Source organism: Eriocheir sinensis, chromosome 13, assembly GCF_024679095.1.
Source record: "Eriocheir sinensis breed Jianghai 21 chromosome 13, ASM2467909v1, whole genome shotgun sequence".
Classification (NCBI taxonomy): Eukaryota; Metazoa; Arthropoda; class Malacostraca; order Decapoda; family Varunidae; genus Eriocheir; species Eriocheir sinensis.
In genome coordinates this window covers 4,688,558-4,712,210 of record NC_066521.1, presented here as the reverse complement: position 1 = coordinate 4,712,210, position 23,653 = coordinate 4,688,558, and the positions used below count along the sequence as shown (strand labels likewise).

The following is a 23,653-nucleotide window of genomic DNA, read 5'->3' as shown; positions in this document are numbered from 1 at the left end:
ATCTTTATTCTTGAATAAAAAGTTTCTTTTAATGAAGCCCAACATTCTGTTCGCTTTATTTGCTGCATCGATGCATTGATGTGAGAATTTGAGGTTTGACGCAATAAGGGATGTTCGATTTGCTGTGTCTGACTACCGAGCGCCAAAGGTCTTTATCAACGTTTCCAGCACGGAAGTGCCTATAGCTAGTAACTGCAAGTTACAGTTCACCCTCAATATCGACGCCGAGGTCAATGCGAATGGATTACGTCAGCTTAGACTTCTCGGCATCAGCGAAAGTGAGCTTTCACACTGCCAGGAAGAGGTGTTGGCTGCTAACCAGAACCAGTTGACCCCTGTTGGTTCGTTTAACGCCACTTTGACGTTCAGAGAAGCTTCCGTTGACACTAAAATTAGCGTGTTCCGGGGTGTCGACGATGCTCTGCTTTCCTGGTATGACTCTCGTGCCTTACGTATAATCCTCGCTCACTATCCACAACAGATATCTGCAGTGCGGTGCAGCGCAGAGATAAGTCAGGAGGAGGCAGGGTGCAAGGCTCTCCTGGAGGAGTTTTCAGACGTTCTGGTGGATCCCGGGGATTTCGACAATGGTGCAACGCTTGCCACGATGGTGGGGCCTCCCATAAGGATCCACCTTCGCCCTGACGCCAGACATACGGCAAACTCCATCCCGTTGGCTTGGCGGGAGGAGACAAAGACCCTGCTGGACAGTATGGAGGAGCAAAACGTCATTAAAGCGGTAGGTGACGAGGTATCTGAGTGGTGCCACCACATGGTTGTCACCCCGAAGCAGTCGGGTGGTATTCGGATCATGGTCGACTTGCCAAGGCTCAACAGACAGGTGCTTCGACCAGCACATCCATCCCCGTCACCCCGCTCCACAGTGATGCAGGTAACCTATGGCTCTAAATATTTCTCCACGTTAGATGCAATGTGGGGATACTGGCAAATTCCTTTGGAAGAGGAATCTCAACACCTAACTGCATTTATTACACCTTGGGGAAGGTACTGTGTAACCTATGGGATTTGTGTCAACAGGCAACGAGTTCTACAGACATGTCGACACTGCACTTGAAGGCGTCGACAAGTGTATCAAGGTTGTCGACGATGTGCTCGTTTGGGACACCACTTTTGAGGAGCATCTGAACAGGTTAAGGCAGATACTAGAGTGCTTTCAGCAACATCGCATCACCATCAACCGAAAAAAGTTTGTGTTTGCCAAACCATCCACCAGCTTCTGTGGATACGGGCATCTCAGATAATGGTGTACATGCTGACCCTACCAAGGTTAAAGCAAAAGCAGACTTTCCAGTTCCCGCCAACATCACCGGCCTTCGGTCTTTCCTTGGTATTGTTAACCAACTTGCTGACTTTTCCACACAGGTTGAGGTGGCAGCAGACACCTTGAAGGAGCTACTCAGCCCTAAGAGGGAGTTCGTTTGGACCTCAGCTCATTAGGCTGCCTTCAAGGCCGTGAAGAAGGCCCTCTCATCACCCCCAGTTTTAGCTCACTTCGAACCCACCTTACCAACGATGGTGCAAACGGATGCTTCCCGCCTCCAAGGACTTGGATACGCCTTACTGCAGCGTCATGGCGCCAAGTGGAGGTTAATACAGTGTGGGTCACGGTTTCTGAGCGACGCTGAAACCAGGTACGCTGTGGTGGAGCTAGAACTAGTGGCTGTCGTCTGGACTATGAGAAAATGTCGCATGTACCTGCTAGGTCTTCCTAACTTTCAGCTGGTGGTGGAACACAAGCCGCTTATCACCATCCTCGATCACCACACGCTGGATTCCATTGAAAATCCTCGTATTCAGCAGCTGAAAGAGAAAGTCTCACCATACGTCTTCACTACCATCTGGCGTAAGGGTAAGGAGCATGAACTTCCAAATGCCCTATCCCGTGCCCCCGTTGACGATCCGACACCTGCCGACACCGAGGTAGAGTCTGAAGTGGCCCACCACATACGCAAGTGTATGGTGCTCAAGGCCTGCAAGATTTCGGAGACTCCTGCAGACCCGTACGCTGACCCCATCATCACAGAGGTACACGAGGCAACAGATAAGGATGACACATACCAGAGCTGAATTTATCATATCTCCATAGGTTTTCCAGCAAACCGGCAAAATTTACCAGCAACACTGCGAGATTTCTGGAAGCTCCGTGATGACCTATCCACGGAGGGTGGACTCGTGCTATATGGTTCCCGACTAGTCATCCCTGCCTCGCTCAGACGCCACGTCCTAACCCGGCTGCACGACTCCCATAGGGGCGTCGAGGCGACGAAACGTCAGGCCCGTCAGACGGTGTGGTGTCAAGAAATGCTGCCGTCACAGCTGAGGGAGCCGCTGCTGTCGGACCCTCTACCGTCGCGCCCTTTTGAGGAAACTTCAGCAGACCTCTTCACCCACGCCGGTAAGGACTATCTCATATACTCTGACCGCTTGTCTGGATGGCCATGCATCACGGAATATGGTCGTGAGGCGACGTCACGAGTCACAACTAAGTTACTGCGTGGCATATTCAGGGATGTGGGTGTGCCAGTCCGCCTTCGAACTGACGGAGGACCCCAATTTTCTAGTTCAGCTTTCCAGTCCTTTGTGAGGAGATGGAGCATTAATCATGTCTTGTTTTCCCCCAGTTACCCCCAATCTAACGGCCACGTGGAAGCTTTTGTGAAGAAAGCGAAGCACCTCATCACCAAAGTCTGCACCGCCAATGGCAACGATGACAAAGCCTTTGATTGGGGTTTGATGGAGCTTCGGAACACCCAACGCCCCGATGGCCACTCAGCCCAGCTCAGGTGCTGTGTGGCTGCCCTCTCCGCACCGCAGTGCCAGCCCACCGGCGCGCCTTCGCTCCCAAGTGGCAGGCAGCCGACAAGGAGTGTGACGCCAAGCAGTCTCTGAGGAGGGAGAAAGCAGAGTGGTACTACAACCGCTCCGCGAGGCCGCAACCACCACTTTGCATCGGCACACCTGTACGGATACAGGACCGTACTTCTAACCGCTGGGACAGGACGGGAACAGTGGTTGGTATCGGTAAACATCGAGACTACCACGTAAAACTTCCCAGTAGCCGGATATTCTGGAGGAACCGTCGCTTTCTACATCATCGACATCAGCAAGTTCCCGATGCCGGAGAGACGCCACAGACTTTGGGGACACAGGCTTCACCTTCCAACGAACCCCGAGCCACTCGCTCTAGAGCTGACAACCGTGACGTACGACTCTCCTTGCCAACGCCTGCAGCACCACGTCGGAGTACACGTAATCGCCGATGGCCAGACCGCCTCGTCCTCTCATCTCTTCGCCCGGGGAGGGAGATGTAAGGAGTATTGGTTATAGAGTCAAGGCTTCACAATGCATCGGCATCGACGCGATGCCAGCCCTCTGCACCACAAAGCCGGCAGAACCCACCTGGCTGTAAACCCTGCTGCTTCCCACCATCTGCACTCCACACTCCGCTTGTTATACGCACTACGCACCTGTACCAGCCTGCACCAGTAAACTTTGCACTCACACATCTGTTTATCGAACCTTACAGTGCCCGTATAGCTGGAGTTGGTGCTGACAGACTATGCAGGTAATATATGTCGAATCAGTCTCACGCAGTAGTCACCGGTTTGACACAAAGTCATACCAGCGATATCCCTTGATTCTGTGTAGACATTTATTACCAAAGGCATCAATCCGCTTCTCCAAATCTTCATTTAGTGTCCATTTCTCACAACCACAGAGTAAGACAGGGAACACAAGGGACTTGAAGATCTGGATTTTTGTCCTGCACAGGTATCGACAACGCCATATACTTGTGTTGAGCGAGTCCACAACACCGTGGGCCAGACCAATCCATCGTAAGACTTCCTGACCAGACTCACCGTTGTTATGAACTACGCTACCAAGATACGTGAAACTTTCTGAGATCTCAACGTCCTCACCACACGCAGGTAATGTAGCTCTGAATATTATTGGTTTAGGGGTAAATTTGATCAATCCAGGCAAGGTGCTTGCCCACCTATTGCTGGTGCAAATTCGCAGCCAGTTGCTGAGGCTGCAGAGACCTGAACAGTCTGGGTTCACGCCTGGTAAGTCAACAACTGACCGTATCCTAGCGCTTCGCGTACTGATGGAGCGCCGACGTGAGTTTCGACAGGGGATGCTTGCAGCCTATGTCGATCTCAAGAAATCGTTTGATTCAGTGCATCATGAGGCACTCTGAGATCTTCTGCAACTCCGTGGCATACCTGCGCGGACTATTGGTCTGCTGACTGGCCTGTATTCTGGGACAGAGTGCTGTAGAGTGTGGGGGAGCTTGTCCAGGTTCTTTCCCGTGAATGCGGGAGTGAGGCAGGGCTGTGTTCTTGCCCCATCGCTTTTCAACACTTGTATGGACTGGGTACTGGGCAGAGTTGTGGACCAGAGTCATTGTGGAGCATCCATTGGCAATACCAGGGTCGCTGACCTTGTTTTTGCTGATGATGCAGTAATCCTGGCGGAGTCGCTAGAGGTTTTGGTGATGGCTTTTGAGGCACTGCACGAGGAGACGAAGCCCTTGGGACTCCAGGTCTCCTGGGCCAAGACCAAGGTACAGTCGGCTATAGAGAGTAGTGACACACTGTCCAGTAAGTTTCGTTCAGAAAGCGACATCTGGCAACCCCTCCACGCGACATGAAAATTATTATATCCTATCGAAATCGTACTTTTGTGGTGATTGGTGGTCACAGGTGCACTCTACATAATTTTAAGATAGATATTTATCAAAAGTGCCCGTCGCTAACGCTTAATAAATATTTTTCTTTAGGCTCTGTCGCTACATTTTGACACGAGCTTTTAGTTTCGTTCAAATTTAGTCAAGAGCAATTCTAAGTTGTTTATCAAACTATGATACATTTAAAAATATGCTGCACTTATTAGGGGAGATTGTTATGCCTTTTAATTAAAAACAAAAAATTCCTGACAGCCGAGATCTTGTTCTTTATAATTTTTTTAATACGTAATAATGGGCTATAAACGTTCACATGATGGCGTCGTTGACCGCGGGCCTTGGCTGGAGCAGCGGTATTCTATTAAAGCCCTTATGTCCGCAGGCACTGCAGTTGAGCTGTCACGTCAGTGGCTGTGGAAACGTATAATTTTTAATACCGAAAAAATAAGAGAGAGAGAGAGAGAGAGAGAGAGAGAGAGAGAGAGAGAGAGAGAGAGAGAGAGAGAGAGAGAGAGAGAGAGAGAGAGAGAGAGGCTGGGTGGGGACGGGAGACATATGTCCATCAGCGAAAAACGAAGGGGTCAGCTAGTCAGCGACGCCCCGAGATCAACACACACACACACACACACACACACGTATTTATACTTTGATATTACGTAATCTTCACTGAGAAATGATTTTAGATTTTTAATGATCTCCTGAACTGTCTTTGAGGCTTTATAGTAACGGGAATTAAGGCTACGAGTTAAACAGACCCTCAAGCCTATTTGCTGTTTGATGGTAAGGAGCATGAATTACTGCCTGCCTCTGTGAAGGACAGCATTGCACACGGTATTTTCAAAGTTTAATAAGAAAGTGTTTCGGACTGTTCGTGATGTTTTACCTCGTCGTCATCATCATCATCATCATGTAGAAGACATTCCTTGTCGCATTTCTAAATTGAATTCATGTATTGTATATTTCTAACTACATTATATTATAATATAATATAATATTATACAATATTATAATTTCACGGTCACACACACACGATACACACTGAAACGCGTCACTAACATCACCAGTGAATGCGCCACCGTGGTATAGTTGCCAGATACCGCCACCAGACTAAACATTCTGAAAACCGTGACACTACTCTCTATCGTCGACTGTACAGGTGTTTGGAGGCTTGCTAGATGAAACAGTACAGCCTGTTCATGAGTGTGGCAAGGACTTGAGATCTCAAAAAGTTTCACATATCTTGATAGTGTAGTTCATAACAACGGTGAGTCTGGCCAGGAAGTCTTACGACGGATTGGTGGGGCCCATGGTGTTATGGACTCGCTCAACATGAGTATATGGCGCTGTCGATACCTGTGCAGAAGGACAAAGATCCGGATCTTCAAGTCCCTTGTGCTCCCTGTCTTACTCTATGGCTGTGAGACATGGACACTAAATGGGGACTTGGAGAGGCAGACTGATGCCTTTGGAAATAGGTGTGTACGCAGAATCATGGGATATCGCTGGAATGACTTTGTGTCAAACCGGTGGCTACTCCGTGAGACTGATTCAACATATATTACCTGCATAGTCCGTCAATGGCAACTCCGGCTATACGGGCACGTGGCACGTTTTCTGGAAGCTGATCCTGCTCATCGGGTTGTCTCTGTAAGAGACAATCCTGAGTGAAGGAGGCCAAAGGGACACCCACGGAGTTCGTGGATTGAGCAAGTCGATAGATCCTGCCGGGAGGTACTCGGGTTGGGAAGGGGGCCTGCATGGAGACTCGCCCAGAGAGACCCCCGGGCTTGGCGTCGTAGGGTGGGCGATGCGACGTGGCCCCCAGCGTATGCCTCCATTGATTGATTGATTGATTGATTGATCTATTTAAGAATTTATCTCATAGGCAAGGGAAAAGGAGTTCAGTAAACAAATTCCATGAAGAGCAGGGGCCCACATTCATAAATTATTGGATAGGGAATCTTAAAATATGCAAAGATTTAGCAAAAAGGATAAAATATTGTTAGATGGGTGAAAAATCAGGGTCCTTGAACCAAAGTTTGTGTACTCTATTCCATGTATATAAATATGTCTATAATAGGTATTTTATTTTTTTTATTATCTCATGCCAAACTACAATCAATGACATCCCCATCATCATCACCAATGTGCAACAATAAGTTAGAATGGCTGTAGATTTGTTCATATTTGTCACAACCATAAAGCTAACCATTTTAAATAATAATTATTTCCACCTGAGAAATCATTATTCTCTTATGAAATATTTTGACATTTTTTTAACAAAATGTCACTTCACAGCATACAGGTAACTCTCGATTTACGTGAGTATTGTGTCCTTGAAGAGGTCAAATAAATCAAAAACAAGAGGTAGGTTTCTATTGAAAAATAAATATTCATTACATTCAGTGGAGAGAGAGAGAGAGAGAGAGAGAGAGAGAGAGAGAGAGAGAGAGAGAGAGAATAACCATATCACAGAGATATCCACTCAGGCACTCAGTCTCCGCCTCACTCGTGAGGAAGAAATGAGGGACACCATGAGCGACTAGCTAGTATTGGTACCGGTACCGAAGTCTGGTACCGGTACCGTACCATATAGCCGGTACCGTTAGTACAGGTAGTGGTACCGGTACCTGCCCACCCCTATTGTTGAGTAGCGTGGCAGCGTGGGTACTGTATTGTTGTTCAAGTGGCGCGCGGGAAGAACTGAGCTCAGCTGTGTGGCTGCGGCGCCGTGTGAGTCCAGTTGCGTGAGACATCTGGTGGCCACTCCATAAAATATTGCGTATAAGTGAAAAAACGTGTAAATTAAACATTTCTTTGGATTTTGGACCCCGCGATATTTCAAAAACACGTAAACCAAACACGTGAAAATCGAGAGTTACCTGTATCATAAACAATGATGCATAAGATGCACCAGATGTTTAGAAGGCAATAATTATGTGTACCAGTAAGGGAACTGCCCTCTATTTAGGTGATGTAAATAACCCTACATTCAGTTACAATGGTGGACATGAAAATCTGACCCTCTCCTAAATTTCTCCCCAAGAAGGATCCATCTTGTAATTGGATCCTATGCCTGTCTAACTATCATATCGATATGGCATGTTCATATCTTTTAAAATTCTAAGTCAATATTTTATCAGTCCACTCCTTCACTAGTGTATTTCAGATCCGTTTGCTTACCACTGTAGCAGTATTTCCTCTTACATACCTAACATGGCCATACAACTGCATGAACAGTCTCATTTACCAACAATCACTCACCACCTCCAAAAAGAGTAATATTCCAATATAATAAAGTCTTTAACTTAACACTCTGTGCAACATTAAGCTAATCCTTCCACGACCTTTGTCAATATTATTGACAGTCACTTCTACTATGTTGCCAAGCTCCAGCCTCATGCCACCCATCTTGGAGGTGTGGACCAGCCCATCTTGACCCAGGCCAACATCAACAAAGGCTCCAAAGTGTACAACATTCCTCACAGAACCTGTAAGATTTTTACATTAGTGGAAAAGATTTGCTTTATTCAAAACAGTATCATATATATACTGCAACAATGGTAAAAATGGTAATACATGACTCAAAATGTAAAATAATTAGGGTACAAGCGCAATACACAGTCAAACTTCATTAGCCACATGAGGATAGGTAACAGACACACCTGCAGATGTTGAAGATCTGCAGATATCTGTGGTTCCCTTAATACACTTTTCCAATGGTTAATATTTTATTTATTTCCTTTTTCACATTTAGGCTTATAGTACTGGTAGACTTTCTTGGTGGGGCCTGATGGTCAGCCTCAGCCCGTTATGGCACAGGCAAGTGTTTACAGTGGCACCATCTTGCTTGACTTGAATTGCCTCCCAGAGCATTGAATCAGAGAGGCGGTGGTGAGTGGTTAGCGTGTCAGCACTGTGTCCAGGAGGACACGAGTTCGAGTCCTGCCCGCCACCTCAGCTGGGAAAATCTAGAGTCTGGGTTGACAGGCAGTCTTCAGGACAGCATAAGGGTAGTCTTAGGCCAATCGGGGGTGACTGAAAAATCCCAGCTGGGGCGGCGGGCAGGACTCGAACTCGCGTCCTCCTGAACACGGCACTGACACGCTAACCACTCTCCGATTCAACACTCTCCGATTCAACACTCACTCGCTCGCTCGCTCGCTCCCTCCCTCCCTCCCTCCCTCACTCACTCACTCACTCACTCTCTCAATACAGAGACATAGATACAGATATCTATCTAGATAAATAGACAGATAGATATACGGAGACAGATAAATAGGTAGATAGATAGATATAGAGAGAACAAGTAGACACATGGATTAACATATAACATTCCATGTAAATAATTGCTCTACTTATCAATCAATCTATCTATCTATCTATCTAAAAAGGGAGAGGGAGACTTATCTCTCCTGAACCAGTACCATGCCTATTATGCCTAAATAAAGAAAAATTCTGAAATAGAAAGCTATCAGCTCATTATACAAACAAAGTTAGTTATATGTGAAAAGTTTGGATACCTCAGATATATGGACTTTTGGATATTATGTAACTTTCCCCCCCAACCAGTTCGGTAAAGAGAGGCTTTACTGTATAGAGTCTAAAGACAGTGAAAGTGAGGAACAAAGGGGAATAAATACAGACATGGAAAATTCTTTATCACACTTTGCTATAACCAACCATGACCAACACCAATATTCCACTGACTACCTCAATGACCTCACTCTGACTATCAGGTGCTTAATTCCCCTATCCCTCCCGCCCAGGCCTTTCTTTACTGACTCATCACCTACCACACAGTCTTCAGCTGTTCCTTTTCACCTCATTTTAGTAAAAACTCAAAATTTGAAGCTCATGATAAAATACAATTACTATGATAAATGCTTTCCAAAACTTGGAACAATCATATATATATATATATATATATATATATATATATATATATATATATATATATATATATATATATATATATATATATATATATATATATATATATATATATATATATATATATATATATATATATATATATATATATATATATATATATATATATATATATATATATATATATATATATATATATATATATATATATATATATATATATATATATATATATATATATATATATATATATATATATATATATATATATATATATATATATATATATATAAACTTGAGGATTGCGAAACTCAAGGTATTGAAAACACTGAAAAAGCGCTTATCTGTACCAACTACCAACCCGTGGAGATTTTTTTTTTTTTACATGTGGGCTATGGCGCCGGTAGACTATCCATCTGGGCCTGATGGTCGGCCCCTAGCCTGTCATGGTGCAGGCAACTGTTTATAGTGGCGTCATTATAATTGGCTCATGCTGCCCCCCGAAACTCACTTTTTTTCTTCCTTTACTCCCTTGTTATCTCAAAATATATACCTTGCAAAAAGGAAGAAAACAGGAAGAGAGAACGGGTCGTTTTGAAGCCACAGATGAAGCTGAGCTCTGAAAACACGCTTGCGATTCGCTGGGAGTCCGATGACGTCATCACTGGCGCTCACCCTGTCAGCGGCCTCACTGCCTTATGGCGGGCACACACGATCCGGCCTGGCTCATCCAGGCAGCTCAAAGTGGGCGGGTCTAAAGGCCTTCAGTCCGTGTGTGTGTGTGTGTGTGTGTGTGTGTGTGTGTGTGTGTGTGTGTGCATTTCATCCGGCGTGGCCTTATGAGGCGGCCAGATGGCCGTCAGTCTGTGTTTGAAAATCCCTCCAGCGCAGCCTCACGCCTCACCGTGTGTGGCTCATTAAGGCAGTGTTACACTGGCCGTTTTCCTCTAACCGTTGTGGCTACTGGCAAAGCCCGTGCGCCTATCCGGGAGTGAGTTGTCAGTTGTCCGTAAGCTGGTGTCACACTGGGACCTATTCCCACCGCGTTTGCGGCAGCTTGGACAACCGGCAACTCCAACTTTTCCTGGTGTGCGTCACACACGGCCAAGGTCGGTTGCCCGTATCCACATCCACAACGTAAACAAAGCACTTGCCCTGTATCAACATGGCGTCGTCTGCTAAAGTAAGGGCTCTCGCGGCTTGTGCTGCCATTACCCAAGTTATGGACTTGTTGCTGCAGTTAAATGGAAGGAAGAAGCTGTTGTGGGTGTGGCGTGTCAGTGGTTCCTCCATGTCAGTTCTCATTGTCACCATTGCGCGTGTGCGGCCAACCCACCTATCTAGACTCCGACCACATAAACACGTGGATCGAATAACAACAAAGACACACACACGCACACACGCATGCACACACCAGATTCATCATGAACCATGGCAGATGTTTCTCATAAACAAATATGGCTTCGCCATTTCCTAGAGTGTGTTAGAACTTATTTGGTGAGTGGTTCATACAAACCAAACATACCCAATGGCAAGAAGAGAGCAGTGTTAAAGACGACTGCTCTCTCCTTGCCAAGAGCTAGGTTTGGTTCATGTGAGCCACTCACCAAATACGTTCTAACACACTCGAGAAATGGTGAAGTCGTTTCTGTTTGTCAGAAACATCTGCAATGGTTCATGAGTATGGCTTGTGTGTGTGTGTGTGTATGTGTGTGTGTGTGTGTATGTGTGTGTGTGTTGTTATTCGATCCATGTGTTTATGTAGTTGAGTCAAGATGGGTGGGTTGGCCGCGCACGCGCAGTGGTGACAATGAGAACTGGTACGGAGGAACCACAGGCATGCCACACCCACAACTGTTTCTTCCTTCCATTTAACTGCAGCAACAAGTCCATAACTTGGGAAATGGCAGCACAAGCCACGACAGCCCTTACTTTAGCAGATGACGCCATCATGATACAAAGCAAGTGCTTTGTTTACGTTGTGGATGTGGATATGGGCAACCAACCTTGGCCATGTGTGACGCACACCAGGAAAAATTGGAGTTGCCGGTTGTCCAAGCTGCCGCCAACGAGGTAGGAAGAAAAAAAACCTGTGTGACATCAGCTTATGGATAACAGTGAACTCGCTCCCGGTTGGGCGTATGGGCGTTGCCCGTAGCCCTAACAGTTGGACGAAAATGACCATTGTGATAGGGTAAGCATCGGCGATGACATCATCGGACTCCCAGCGAATCACAAGCATGTTTTCATAACTGTCAGCCAATTGTAAGGCAGCCGCCTTCAACTGAGGCTTCAAAACGACCCGTTCTCTCCTCTCTCTTGCCATAGCCACAATGTTTGGAGGAAAACCTCCAGTGTGATACGACCTTTAAAGGTAGTGTGCATGACGCCGATAATAAGTAGACGTGACCCGTACCTGTCCAAGCAGCGCGAAACTTGGGGTGATAATGCGCGAAAGTCAAGATGGTAAGAATTTAGGACCAACCACGAAACTCGTGGATCACAAAAGTCGGGAGGGTACTGTATATGTGTGTGTGTGTGTGTATGTATATTATATATATATATATATATATATATATATATATATATATATATATATATATATATATATATATATATATATATATATATATATATATATATATATATATATATATATATATATATATATATATATATATATATATATATATATATATATATATATATATATATATATATGTATATATATATATATATATATATATATATATATATATATATATATATATATATATATATATATATATATATATATATATACAGTCACCGCAAAAGAAGATCGGACCTCCGCCAGTTCAGCGCGTTTACAATAGGGGTGTGAAGAGTGTCTCGGTGCTGCCACTATAGCTGATAGATTTACTGTTATCATACATCTGGTAACTGTGTAGGGTTATAGGCACCTCTCAATACCACTAGAGTTCAGTGCTGGCCCAGCTCTGGTAGGAGGAGGGTGTATGCATGAACGCCCCATCATTTTTCTGACGCTAATTTCCTAACCAGTTGTTGCATGATCTTGACACCATTGCCACATCTCCACTATGACCCGCAAACCCCTCACAGATGCAGAAAAGGGCAGGATTCTTGGTTTGAGGGAGGAAAAGGTACCAATAAAAGAAATTTGTAAACGCACCAGGAGGGCAAAATCAACAATCATGTCACTCCTCGCCAAGGCCCGGACTCTCCCTCCCAACGAGATTCCCGCCCACAAACCTCGTCTTGGTGTGAAGAGAAAGACATCTAAAACTACTGATAGGCTTCTCAAGAATGCAGTTATGAAAAACCCTCGTATTACTGCCAGACAATTGAAAGAAATGTATCCAGATCTCCTAAAAAACGTCACGGAACGAACAATTCAACATCGACTCCAAAAAGACCTCGACCTGCCATGTCGCACGGCTGCTCGAAAACCCTTGCTCACGGACAAGATGAAAAAGAAAAGGCTTGAATTTGCTAAGGCACATCGAGATTGGACATTTGAGGACTGGAAGGAGGTTATGTGGTCGGATGAAAGCACCTTCCAAGTGCTGTCATCACATCGTGTCAAGGTTCGGCGCCCGTCCAACTCCAGTCGGTACGACAGCAGGTTCACCGTCAAAACCGTAAAACACAGCCCATCAGTCATGGTGTGGGCTTGTTTCAGTGCAAAGTTGGGCAGGGGTGGTCTGTTCTTTCTCCCCAAGAACACTACCATGAATGCAGACCGATATATTGGAGTATTAAACGACCATCTGTATGACAGCTTCTCCATCCACGGCACCTCCATCTTCATGCGATGGGGCCCCATGTCACACCTCACGAAAGGTCAAACAAGATCTCCAGAAGAAAAATATTCGTGTGTTGGAGTGGCCTGGCAATAGTCCTGACCTTAACCCAATTGAAAATGCATGGAAGATGATGAAGGACAAAGTTAAGGAGGAAAAACCGACATCAGTGCCGCACCTCCAAGACATCATCAAAAACGTATGGACCACACAAATGGACATTCAGTATTTCATAAACCTCGTCCAGAGTATGCCAAAGAGAATGTTAGATGTAATTCATTCACGTGGAGACATGACAAAGTATTAATACAAAAAAAAAATTGAATTTCGTATTATTTGATTGAGTTATGATACCAAATATAATTTGCAATTTGCATAATTTTCAAGGTCCGATCTTCTTTTGCGGTGACTGTATATATATATATATATATATATATATATATATATATATATATATATATATATATATATATATATATATATATATATATATATATATATATACACACACAGTACCCTCTCGAGTTTCACGCTTGCTTCATTCTGAAGGTATGACACTAAACTCGAGGATCGCAAAACTCAAGGTATTGAAATCCATGTAGAAGCGCTTATTGGTTCCGACCCGTGGAAAATAATGACTTTTTCCGACTTTACTCCCTTAACCCTTTCCTTGCGCGCGGTGCGGATGCGACTATCCCCTCAGGTGCAGTCGGGCAGCCCAATGGGGGGTCTGTTTTAACCTCTATCTCAAAACTATTCATTACAGCTAAAAACCAAAACACCATTGGAAAGGGGAGGTCCAGATCTATTGGAGTCGGTTATGTATGCCTCTCTTGCGAACGTACATGCACGTTCAGGGAGTGTTGAATGTTAACACTTACGTCGGTGCGTGCGGGATGATCAGCCATAATGAGGGAACTGCGGACATCTCTCCTTCAGATTCTGACAAGGGAGTATTGCCAACTGCAATACAGGTAACTTTCGGTTTACGCGAGTTTGGTTTACGCATTTTTGAAATAACGCGGGGTCCAAAATCCAAATGCTTAATTTAGGCGTTTTTTTCACTTATACGTGACATTTTATGGAGTGGCCACCATATGTCTCACACAACTGGACTCGCACAGCCACACAGCTGAGCTCAGTTCTTCCCGCGCGCCACCTGAACAACAATACAGTACCTACGCTGCCACACTACTCAACAATAGGGGTGGGCAGGTACCGCTACCAGTACCGGTACTAACGGTACCAGCAATACGGTACGGTACCAGTACCAATACTAGCCAGCCCCTCATGGTGTCCCTCATTTCTTCCTCACACGAGAGAGGCTGAGAATGAGTGCCCGAGTGGATATCTCGGTTCTGGTGACACGCGGCATACAGCTGTTTGTTGTGTGGGTGTGGTTGTGTGGTTTGTAAACAATGCAAATGGCGGCTGGGCTGGGATTGCGTGAAATAACTCCTCGTACAAGACTCATGATGTACAGTTTCTGATATCACATTTACCCCATTATTCTCACTAATATTAATAATTAATAATGAACACATGGACATTTTTTTCCAATATGATTTTTTATGATTGGTTGATTGATTGATTGATAGTAGCTTGTACTGCTCCTTAGTCATACAATCTTAAGCCACCTATGACATCAAGATCAAGATCATACAAATGGCGCCCGACGGAAAAACGAGATAACAGCAAGGCATGGACGATCTTCCACCGATTTGGTCTTCGTATAGTAGTTATTAGATCGTCCTGTATTCTATGGTAACACATTATAGGACAGCTACGGACTATGAAGGATTATAAACAATAATAAAGGTAAGTTTGCCGTTGTTATTGGATAAGACGAAAAACAGACCCTTAAAAACATCCCAAAGAAGAAGAAAATTATTAAAAATTTGTACATTCAGCGTATAACGCGCAGGGCTAATCTTTCAGGCATTTTTATGTGAAAAAATGCGCGCTATACGCCGAAAATTACGGTATTTATTTTTCGACAGAAACCAACCTCTTGTTTGATTTACATTGTTTTTGAATTACGCGACCTCTTCAAGAACGCAACACTCGCGTAAATCGAGAGTTACCTGTATTTACAAGTATTTGATCAAAGAAGTGAAGCTATGCAAAAATGCCGCTATATTGGGCAAGAACATCCACCAGTTACTCGTCCGTAGATTTGCCACGCTGGGCTGGTATGATTTTCCACCAAATTTAGTGAAGAACCCACTCAATTGGCAATCCTGTGTTGTGAGAATTAGTGTTGGAACACTCATACACGGGAGATTTGAGTGCGGGTGAAGCTCGCAGTGAGCGTTTAGCACCAGCAGCAAATACGCCTAACGCTCGCTGCGAGCGTTTAGCAATGAAAGGGTTAATTGTTATCACAATTTTTTCAACTTTACTCCCTTGTTATCTCAAAATATGTACTTTGTTAATAGGCAGAAAATGGGAAGTAAGAACAGATCCTTTTTAAGCCACAGTTGAAGGCGGCTGCCTTACAATTGGCTGGCAGTTCTGAATACACGCTTGTGATCCACGTGGTGTCATCTGCTAAAGTAAGGGCGGTCGCTAGCGGTCACCCGTGGGACAGTTGGACAAACCTATATTTTTCTGGTAGTTTTCTGTGTGTTATGAAATAATCTGCTAACTTTTTCTGTTAAAAATCATGAAATCACTAATATCATGATTGACTTTTCAATGCCTATTGAACGTAAACCGCTGCCGCTGCCGCAAATAGCTCGCAGAGAGGTTCAACTTGTTTACTGTTTCCATACAGTAAAACCCCGATTATCCGAAAGCGGATTATCCGAAAAACCGGATTATCCGAAATTGATCTGGATAATGCAATTAAATTTTTTTTTTCTATACTAAAACGTTATAAAACATCAAAAATAAATAAAAGTAACTACATATGTACTATATTAACACATTTAAAATTGATAAGAGCAGTTAAAATGAATATGCTTTCTAATATGTATTGCCGAAATAGCTTGTAACGAATAGATCAATGTATTAGACAAAAAACATTAAACAAACTCTCAACAACACCACGTCCGCACCTTCGCCCCAGCAAGGACGTAGGTGCGGCGAACGAACAAACTACTGCACGACTACTCTCACACCGTACTCTCAAGACAACGACACAAACACGACTCCCCTCTCCACTCCATGCCACATTCCCCTTCCAACATACGAGTTGCGCGATAATATGAGTCATCATACTGTGTCTCCACCTGCACGATGCATCAAGGTCACACTTGCAAGCTTGCACAACCATTCACAATCGCACTCTGCAACATTCACAATTCAGATCTGCAACGCTCACAAGTATCAACATACACTGGTCCAGACAAGGAGACACACAGACAAACATACAATAAAACATTTACATCACATGTTTTAAGCGTACTACTTTGTTTAGCGTAGCGTGTGTTTGTTTGGTTTCATTGTTTACATCGTCAGTCGGCGGCAGTCGCGTCACACACTTCACACTGGGCAGTCGCATCGCGTTCTACCTGTGCTTCGACCTCACTTCTTTCTACATCACCATGCCGAAAGAAACCGGGAAAAGGAAGAAAGTCGTCCTTACCATACAGCAGAAGCTGGCGGCGATCAAAATGGCGGCCATAAATCCGGATTATCCGAAAAATCAGCTTATCCGAAAGAGACTTCCCCCCTTCCATTTCGGATAATCGGGGTTTTACTGTATTTCCCTCTCCGCTCACAAAGATCACAAGCGGACAGACTAGAACAAAACCAGGCAAATTAATACTTTTAATGCTGTGTATTCCCACAGCGCGCATGCGTGGTGGACAGCAGAATGACTAATTTCAGCGGGGAGATATTTCTTGCAACACCGGCCAGTGTGGTGAACCTTCTTCTTTGACCTGTAACGCTTTGTATCGCTTCTTAGGTCCTCCTTCTCCACACTTTTATACTTCACAACATGCACTTAAGGCCGCTTTTACAGTCATTTTGTTTGTTTTTGATCGTTACCAATGGCGGCGGTCGCCGCTATAGTATTTCCACGTGAAACTGGTCGATTGGATAGTGGCGGCTGTGGGGTTAGCCTAGCCCCGCACTTACCACACACTTTCAACACCTCTCACTTCGTCTGCAGCCGCCACTACCCCATTGGCCAGTTTCACGTGAATTACTAAGTGGCAATCACTGCCATTGGTAACGATCAAAACAAACAAAGTGACTGTGAAAGTGGTCCTTAGTTACTTAACAGTGCACACTTATACACTTCACCCTGAACTTAGGTGTTTTTCTGTCCTTTTCTCTCCCTGATTTTGTTTTTCTATGCCCTTTTGCTATTTTCACTATTACTTTTCACCATCGCTGCCATGCATTACAGGTCAAAAGAAGAAGAAGAAGAAAAGGAAAACAACATCGGTTGATCTACAATTTGCATAGACTTGTTAAAAAGGTTTTTGGACTGTGGTTCCACAGCACGGGGTGTTCTCTTATCTTGTTAATCAAGTAGTAAGCAAAGCAGCTCTGCCAGTCCATTTTACGAGTCTCTTGGTGGGCCATCTTCCACTGCTCCTCACTCCTCAGCCACTGCCGTCGTCTGTTTGTTTTCATGCAGCCGTGAGGGACCCATGTACCAACGCTCGTACTCACAACCGTTTACCATTCATAAGGACAACCAACAACTCGCTCCCGGTTGGGCCTACGGGCAACCATGGTTGTCCATGACCCCAGTGGTTGGACACTGCCTTTTAAGGCAGCACGCATGACACTGACGGTAGGTAGACGTGACCCGAACATGTCAAAGCAACGCGAAAGTCGTGGCGGTAATGCGCGAAAGTTGTGATGGTAAGAATTTAGGACTAAGCGCTAAACTCGAGGATCGCGAAACTCGGATAGCGCGAAACTCGAGAGGGTACTGTGTATATATATATATATATATATATATATATATATATATATATATATATATATATATATATATATATATATATATATATATATATATATATATACAGTACCCTCTGGTACTGTATACATATATACAGTACCCTCTGGTACTGTATACATATATACAGTACCCTCTCGAGTTTCGCGATCCTCGAGTTTAGCGCTTAACCCTAAATTCTTACCATCACGACTTTCGCGCATTATCGCCACGAGTTTCGCGTTGCTTTGACATGTACTGGTCATGTTTACCTACCGTCTGTCATGCGTGCTGCCTTAAAAGGCAGTGTCCAACCATTGGGGCTATGGGCAACCGTGGTTGCCTGTATGCCCAACTGGGAGTGAGTTGTTGGTGTGCTTATGAATGGAAAACGGTTGTGAGTACGAGTGTGGGTACGTGGGTCCCTCACGGCTGCATGTAAACAAACAGACGATGGCAGTGGCTGAGGAGCAGTGGAAGATGGCCCACCAAGAGACTCATAAAATGGACTGGCAGAGCTGCTTTGCTTACTACTTGATTAACAAGAGAACACCCCGTGCTGGGGAACCACAGTCCAAAAACTTTTTTGTAGATCTCCCGGTGTTGTTTTCTTCTTCTTCTTCTTTTGACCTGTAATGCATGGCAGCGACGGTGAAAAGTAACAGTGGAAAATAGCAAAAGGGCATAGAAAACCAGAATCAGGGAAAGAAAAGAACAGAAAAACACCTAAGTTCAGGGTGAAGTGTATGAGTGCTCACTGTCAAGTGAATAAGGGCCGCTTTCACAGTCACTGTTTGTTTTGATCGTTACCAATGGCGGCGATCGACGCTATAGTTTTCCACGTGAAATTGGCCTATGGGGTTCTGGTGGCTGCAGAGAAAGCGACAGGTGTTGAGAGTGTGTGGTAAGGTGCGGGGCGAGGCTAACCCCGCAGCCGCCACGAGGTGCCGTTGTAAAGGCAATACCTCCGACACCATCACATCACATCACTACCCATCGGCCATTTTCACGTGGAAATACTAGAGTGGCGATCCCCGCGACTGACAACGATAAAAACAAACAAAATGACTGTAAAAGCGGCCCTAAGTGCATGTTGTGAAGTATAAAAGTGTGGAGAAGGAGGACCTAAGAAGTGATACAAAACATTACAGGTCAAAAGAAGAAGAAAAAGGTCCACTATACACTGGCCGGTGTTGTGAGAAATATCTCCCCAATGAAATTAGTCATTCTGCTGTCCACCACGCATGTGCGCTGTGGGAATACACAGCACTAAAAGTGTTAATTTGCCTGGATTTGTTCTTTTTTGTCCGCTTGTGGTCTTTGTGAGCGCTGAGGGAAATATGGAAGCAGTAAGGATGTTGAACCTCTCTCACATAACAAAACTACCAGAAGCTATAGGTTTGTCCAACTGTACCACGGGTGACCGCGAGCAACCACCCTTACATTAGCAGACGACACCACGTGGATCACAAGCATGTGTTCATAACTGCCAGCCAATTGTAAGGCAGCCGCCTTCAGAACGACCTGTTCTCACTTCCCATTTTCTGCCTATTACTATTTTGAGATAACAAGAGAGTAAAGTCGAAAAAAATTGTGATATCAAGGGAGTAAAGTCTAAAAAAAAAGTAATTTTTTTCCATGGGCCGGAACCAATAAGCGCTTTTTCATGATTTCAATACCTTGAGTTTCGCGATCCTCGAGTTTAGCGCTATACCTTCGGAATGAAGCAAGCGCGAAACTCAAGAGGGCAGTCATCCCTCAAATAGTACGGTTTCCAATAGTTCGGTTTCGGTTTTATGTATTTTCATAGAAGATTTTTTTAGGATTTCTAAATTTCCCGACGAGCAGGAAATTTAAAAATCCTAAAAAGATCTTCCATGACAATCCGTATAAAACCGAAACCAAACTATTGGAAACCGTACTATTTGAGGGATGAGTGTATATATATATATATATATATATATATATATATATATATATATATATATATATATATATATATATATATATATATATATATATATATATATGGTCTCACCCATCGGGTTCGTGTGATGGCGGTCAACTAATTGTGACCCCGCTTATACTGCCCCAGTTTCACAGATACGCGATGCATTGACGCTAAATAGGAAGGCAGAGAGGAGGGAGGAGGCAGAGAGGAGGGGAAGGGAGAGGAGGAGGAAGGCAGAGAGGAGGGAGGAGGGAGGCAGAGAGGAGGGGAAGGGAGAGAGGAGGAGGCGGGGCAATGGACGCGTTAAGGCGGTGTCACACTAGCACTTTTTCCGTCGATTAATGCCATTTCCGTCGATTTTTCATCGTTCCGCATGAACTTATCGCATGAATTTGTCAGACGATCAGGATCGTTTCCGCCTGCAAATTTCCGCCTTTGTTTACATTTCCAAGACCAAGACCGAGACTTTCCGCGTGGCTTCAACCTGTCTCAAACGCTCTCCTGCAGTGACAGCCTTCCTCATCCTGGTGTCACTTCTGGCAATAAGAGGTGTCACTAACTCCAGAAGTCTGTGGTACTGGCTCTTGTCCAACCTGATCCAATTCTTCAGAGTCTCATGATCCTCTAAACTCAGCTCTTTTAACAGCCTGTGGTACACACTTTCTCTTTCCCGACGAGCCAACCATGAGCGCATCCATGCACGCTTTTGGCTTGTTTAGCTGCTCTAAGTCTCACAATACACAGTATTAGGTTCAGAGCAGCGTATCTTTGCCGCAGCGTGGACTCCATGTTTGTTTACATTCCCATGGTCTGTGCCGACGGAAAGTTTCAGATGAAACACCGTTTGTGTGTGACAGGCCGCAGCCAAGGTATCGACGATTTTCAGAAAAACGACGGAAAAAGTTGACGGAAAAAGTGCTAGTGTGACACCGCCTTTAGGTTGCTCCTGAGTGACGTCACGGTTAGACTGTGACGTCATGCTTTCCTATTGGCCAGCAGCTCACTCAGGGACGACTGCTATTGGTCGAGATTTTCTCATAGCAACATTATCCTAAAAAAAAAAAAATTCACGCGCCGCCACACTGCAGTGTTGCCAGATTGGGCTACTTATCGCAAATTGGGCTACTTTTGGGAACAAAATAAACATGTTTCATATGACGTGTCAGAGGTGACTTCCCCAAATGCATATTTTCCCAAAGGGTTATAGTCCCGCCGTTCGCGGTTTCGCGGCGAAGTCCGGGAACGAAATACCCTTGAACGAGATGACTATATATATATATATATATATATATATATATATATATATATATATATATATATATATATATATATATATATATATATATATATATATATATATATATATATATATATATATATATATATATATATATATATATATATATATACAGTAAACCTTCAGTTATCCGGGTGCACTGTATCCGACCTTGCCCGTATCCGGGAGTTTTGAAAATCTTTGATTTTTTCCAAAAAATAATAAAAAACTGTTGCACGCCACCTAAAGTTGTTCAAATTGCCTGCACGATGCCGCTCAGTGCGTGAAATAAGACGGGAGTGGATGTGTGTACTCTCCTCACGTCATTCTCTATCTTCCATGGTGATGACTTTTGCGCGTTTGTTTTGTCGTACCGACTATAGTAAGTGACAATGCCACGTACGAGTGCAAAAAGAAAGTCGAAAAGTGAAGCAGGCCGCCAGAATATATTGAAAAGGTGGAAGAAATGTGACGATACGCATCAGCCACCCTCCCAGGTGGGTGTCAAAGAGTTCACAGCATATACGCCACGGAAAGCAGTAAAGAAGTCAAAGAAGAAAAGCAAGACAACACCTGGCCCTGATTACCAGCCTGGTAATTTCTAAACAAACTGTCCTGGCAACAATGAGGTGGGGTGGGCTCCACTGAGACCCAGTGAATATGTTATTTTCATTTTAGATATATATAATATATAAAAAATATGTTATATAACCTAATATGATTATAACACGGGACCAGGAGCCTTGGTTTCTTTAGAAGTCTACCAGGCAAGGGAGAACTCACCTTCCGTAGGGGCTATACAGGTGACATAAACGTGATGTAAACATGGCCTGAACTACCTAAACAACCACTACCAACCTTCCAGGAATGGCCGAAGAGTTATATAAGTAAATATTTAAGTAAATATTTGGATTTGGTGCATGTTGGAGTGATTGTTATGGGGTATTGAAGATGTTCACACAAAAATGTGTTTTTCTCAAAACTTGTTTTTGGCACACATAATGTTTAATAACTGTGTCAGTACTTGACCAATTTTAGAAATTCAAGTATCAAAATGATCACCACCCTCGTGTTTAGTAAACGTACGATTATCACGCATTAATTTCCTCAAATAAATTTATGACAAATTTATAAAACTCGAATTTTTGACGAAATAAAAAGGTAACATTTTGCGGTGTAATAAATTTGTTGTAGCTTCAGCTAGATGTACGAAAATAGTACCATAGGTACTTTATTGTGTATATTATCTGTGATCAAAAGGAAATTGCCATACTATTCATAGTTTTGAAGTTATTATGTAATTTTGAATGTCTTTCGTCAATTCCAAACATAACGCACTGCACAAAAACTACGGCAGCTTTCTTTACCATATTACTGATATAGAAGCACTGCATATTAATACACATTGTGTAAAAATATTATTCACCTAGGTGAGAAAATAAAGGTAGGAGGACCCAAAAATCGATATCAGTGCCAACCAGCCGAATTTCCCCCTTAATTCAAGATATTAATGTGACGATTCTCATAATGTGTTTTTCTGAGTCCTCCCTGTTTACGTTTTCTCTCATGCAGTTCCAATGAGGCTCTGTTTTCTATAATAGAATAAGAGGTCCAGAGCACTAATTAATGCGTTTGACTGGTTGAAGTCTCGGCCAATAAGCCCATGATACACCTTTTTAACATGCCAGTAGCTTTGAAAGCATCGTGACCGATAATAATAGCATAGACAACGGTCATATACACATTCGGAACTCACGAGGGTAACTTAAATTCTTTTACTGTAGCTTCTCTTCGATCAAGTAAATTTGTAATGGGCTTTCTCGACAGTTTAATAGCAATTTCTGGAAGGAACATCAATAATGCCTGTCACTGAAGAAATGGATGAAAAAGTTAACTGTTTTAATTTCTTGGGAAGCAGCCTTTGGGCTGGGGGGGGGCTCCCGAATAATCTATCCCGAGTGTTCCAGTAATGCTGCCTGACTCCCACCGAAACATGCGCCTTGTAATACCAACACCCGCTGATCACCAAACCCTAAATTTCTTGGTGTAATACGACAGAGAGAGAGAGAGAGAGAGAGAGAGAGAGAGAGAGAGAGAGAGAGAGAGAGAGAATATGGCA

General features: G+C 43.9%; 1 protein-coding gene across 1 annotated transcript in view; it reads right to left on the bottom strand.

Annotated features, from left to right (window-relative positions):
* Positions 1-6,784: 6,784 nt before the first annotated feature.
* LOC126997904 (S1 RNA-binding domain-containing protein 1-like) overlaps positions 6,785-23,653 on the bottom strand; it is a 54,778-nt gene continuing 37,909 nt past the window's right edge. The window contains exon 7 of the mRNA XM_050859117.1: positions 6,785-8,199. Within this exon, the coding sequence (XP_050715074.1) occupies positions 8,012-8,199 (188 nt within the window). The 3' untranslated portion in view covers positions 6,785-8,011. The remainder of the gene's footprint in view (positions 8,200-23,653) is intronic.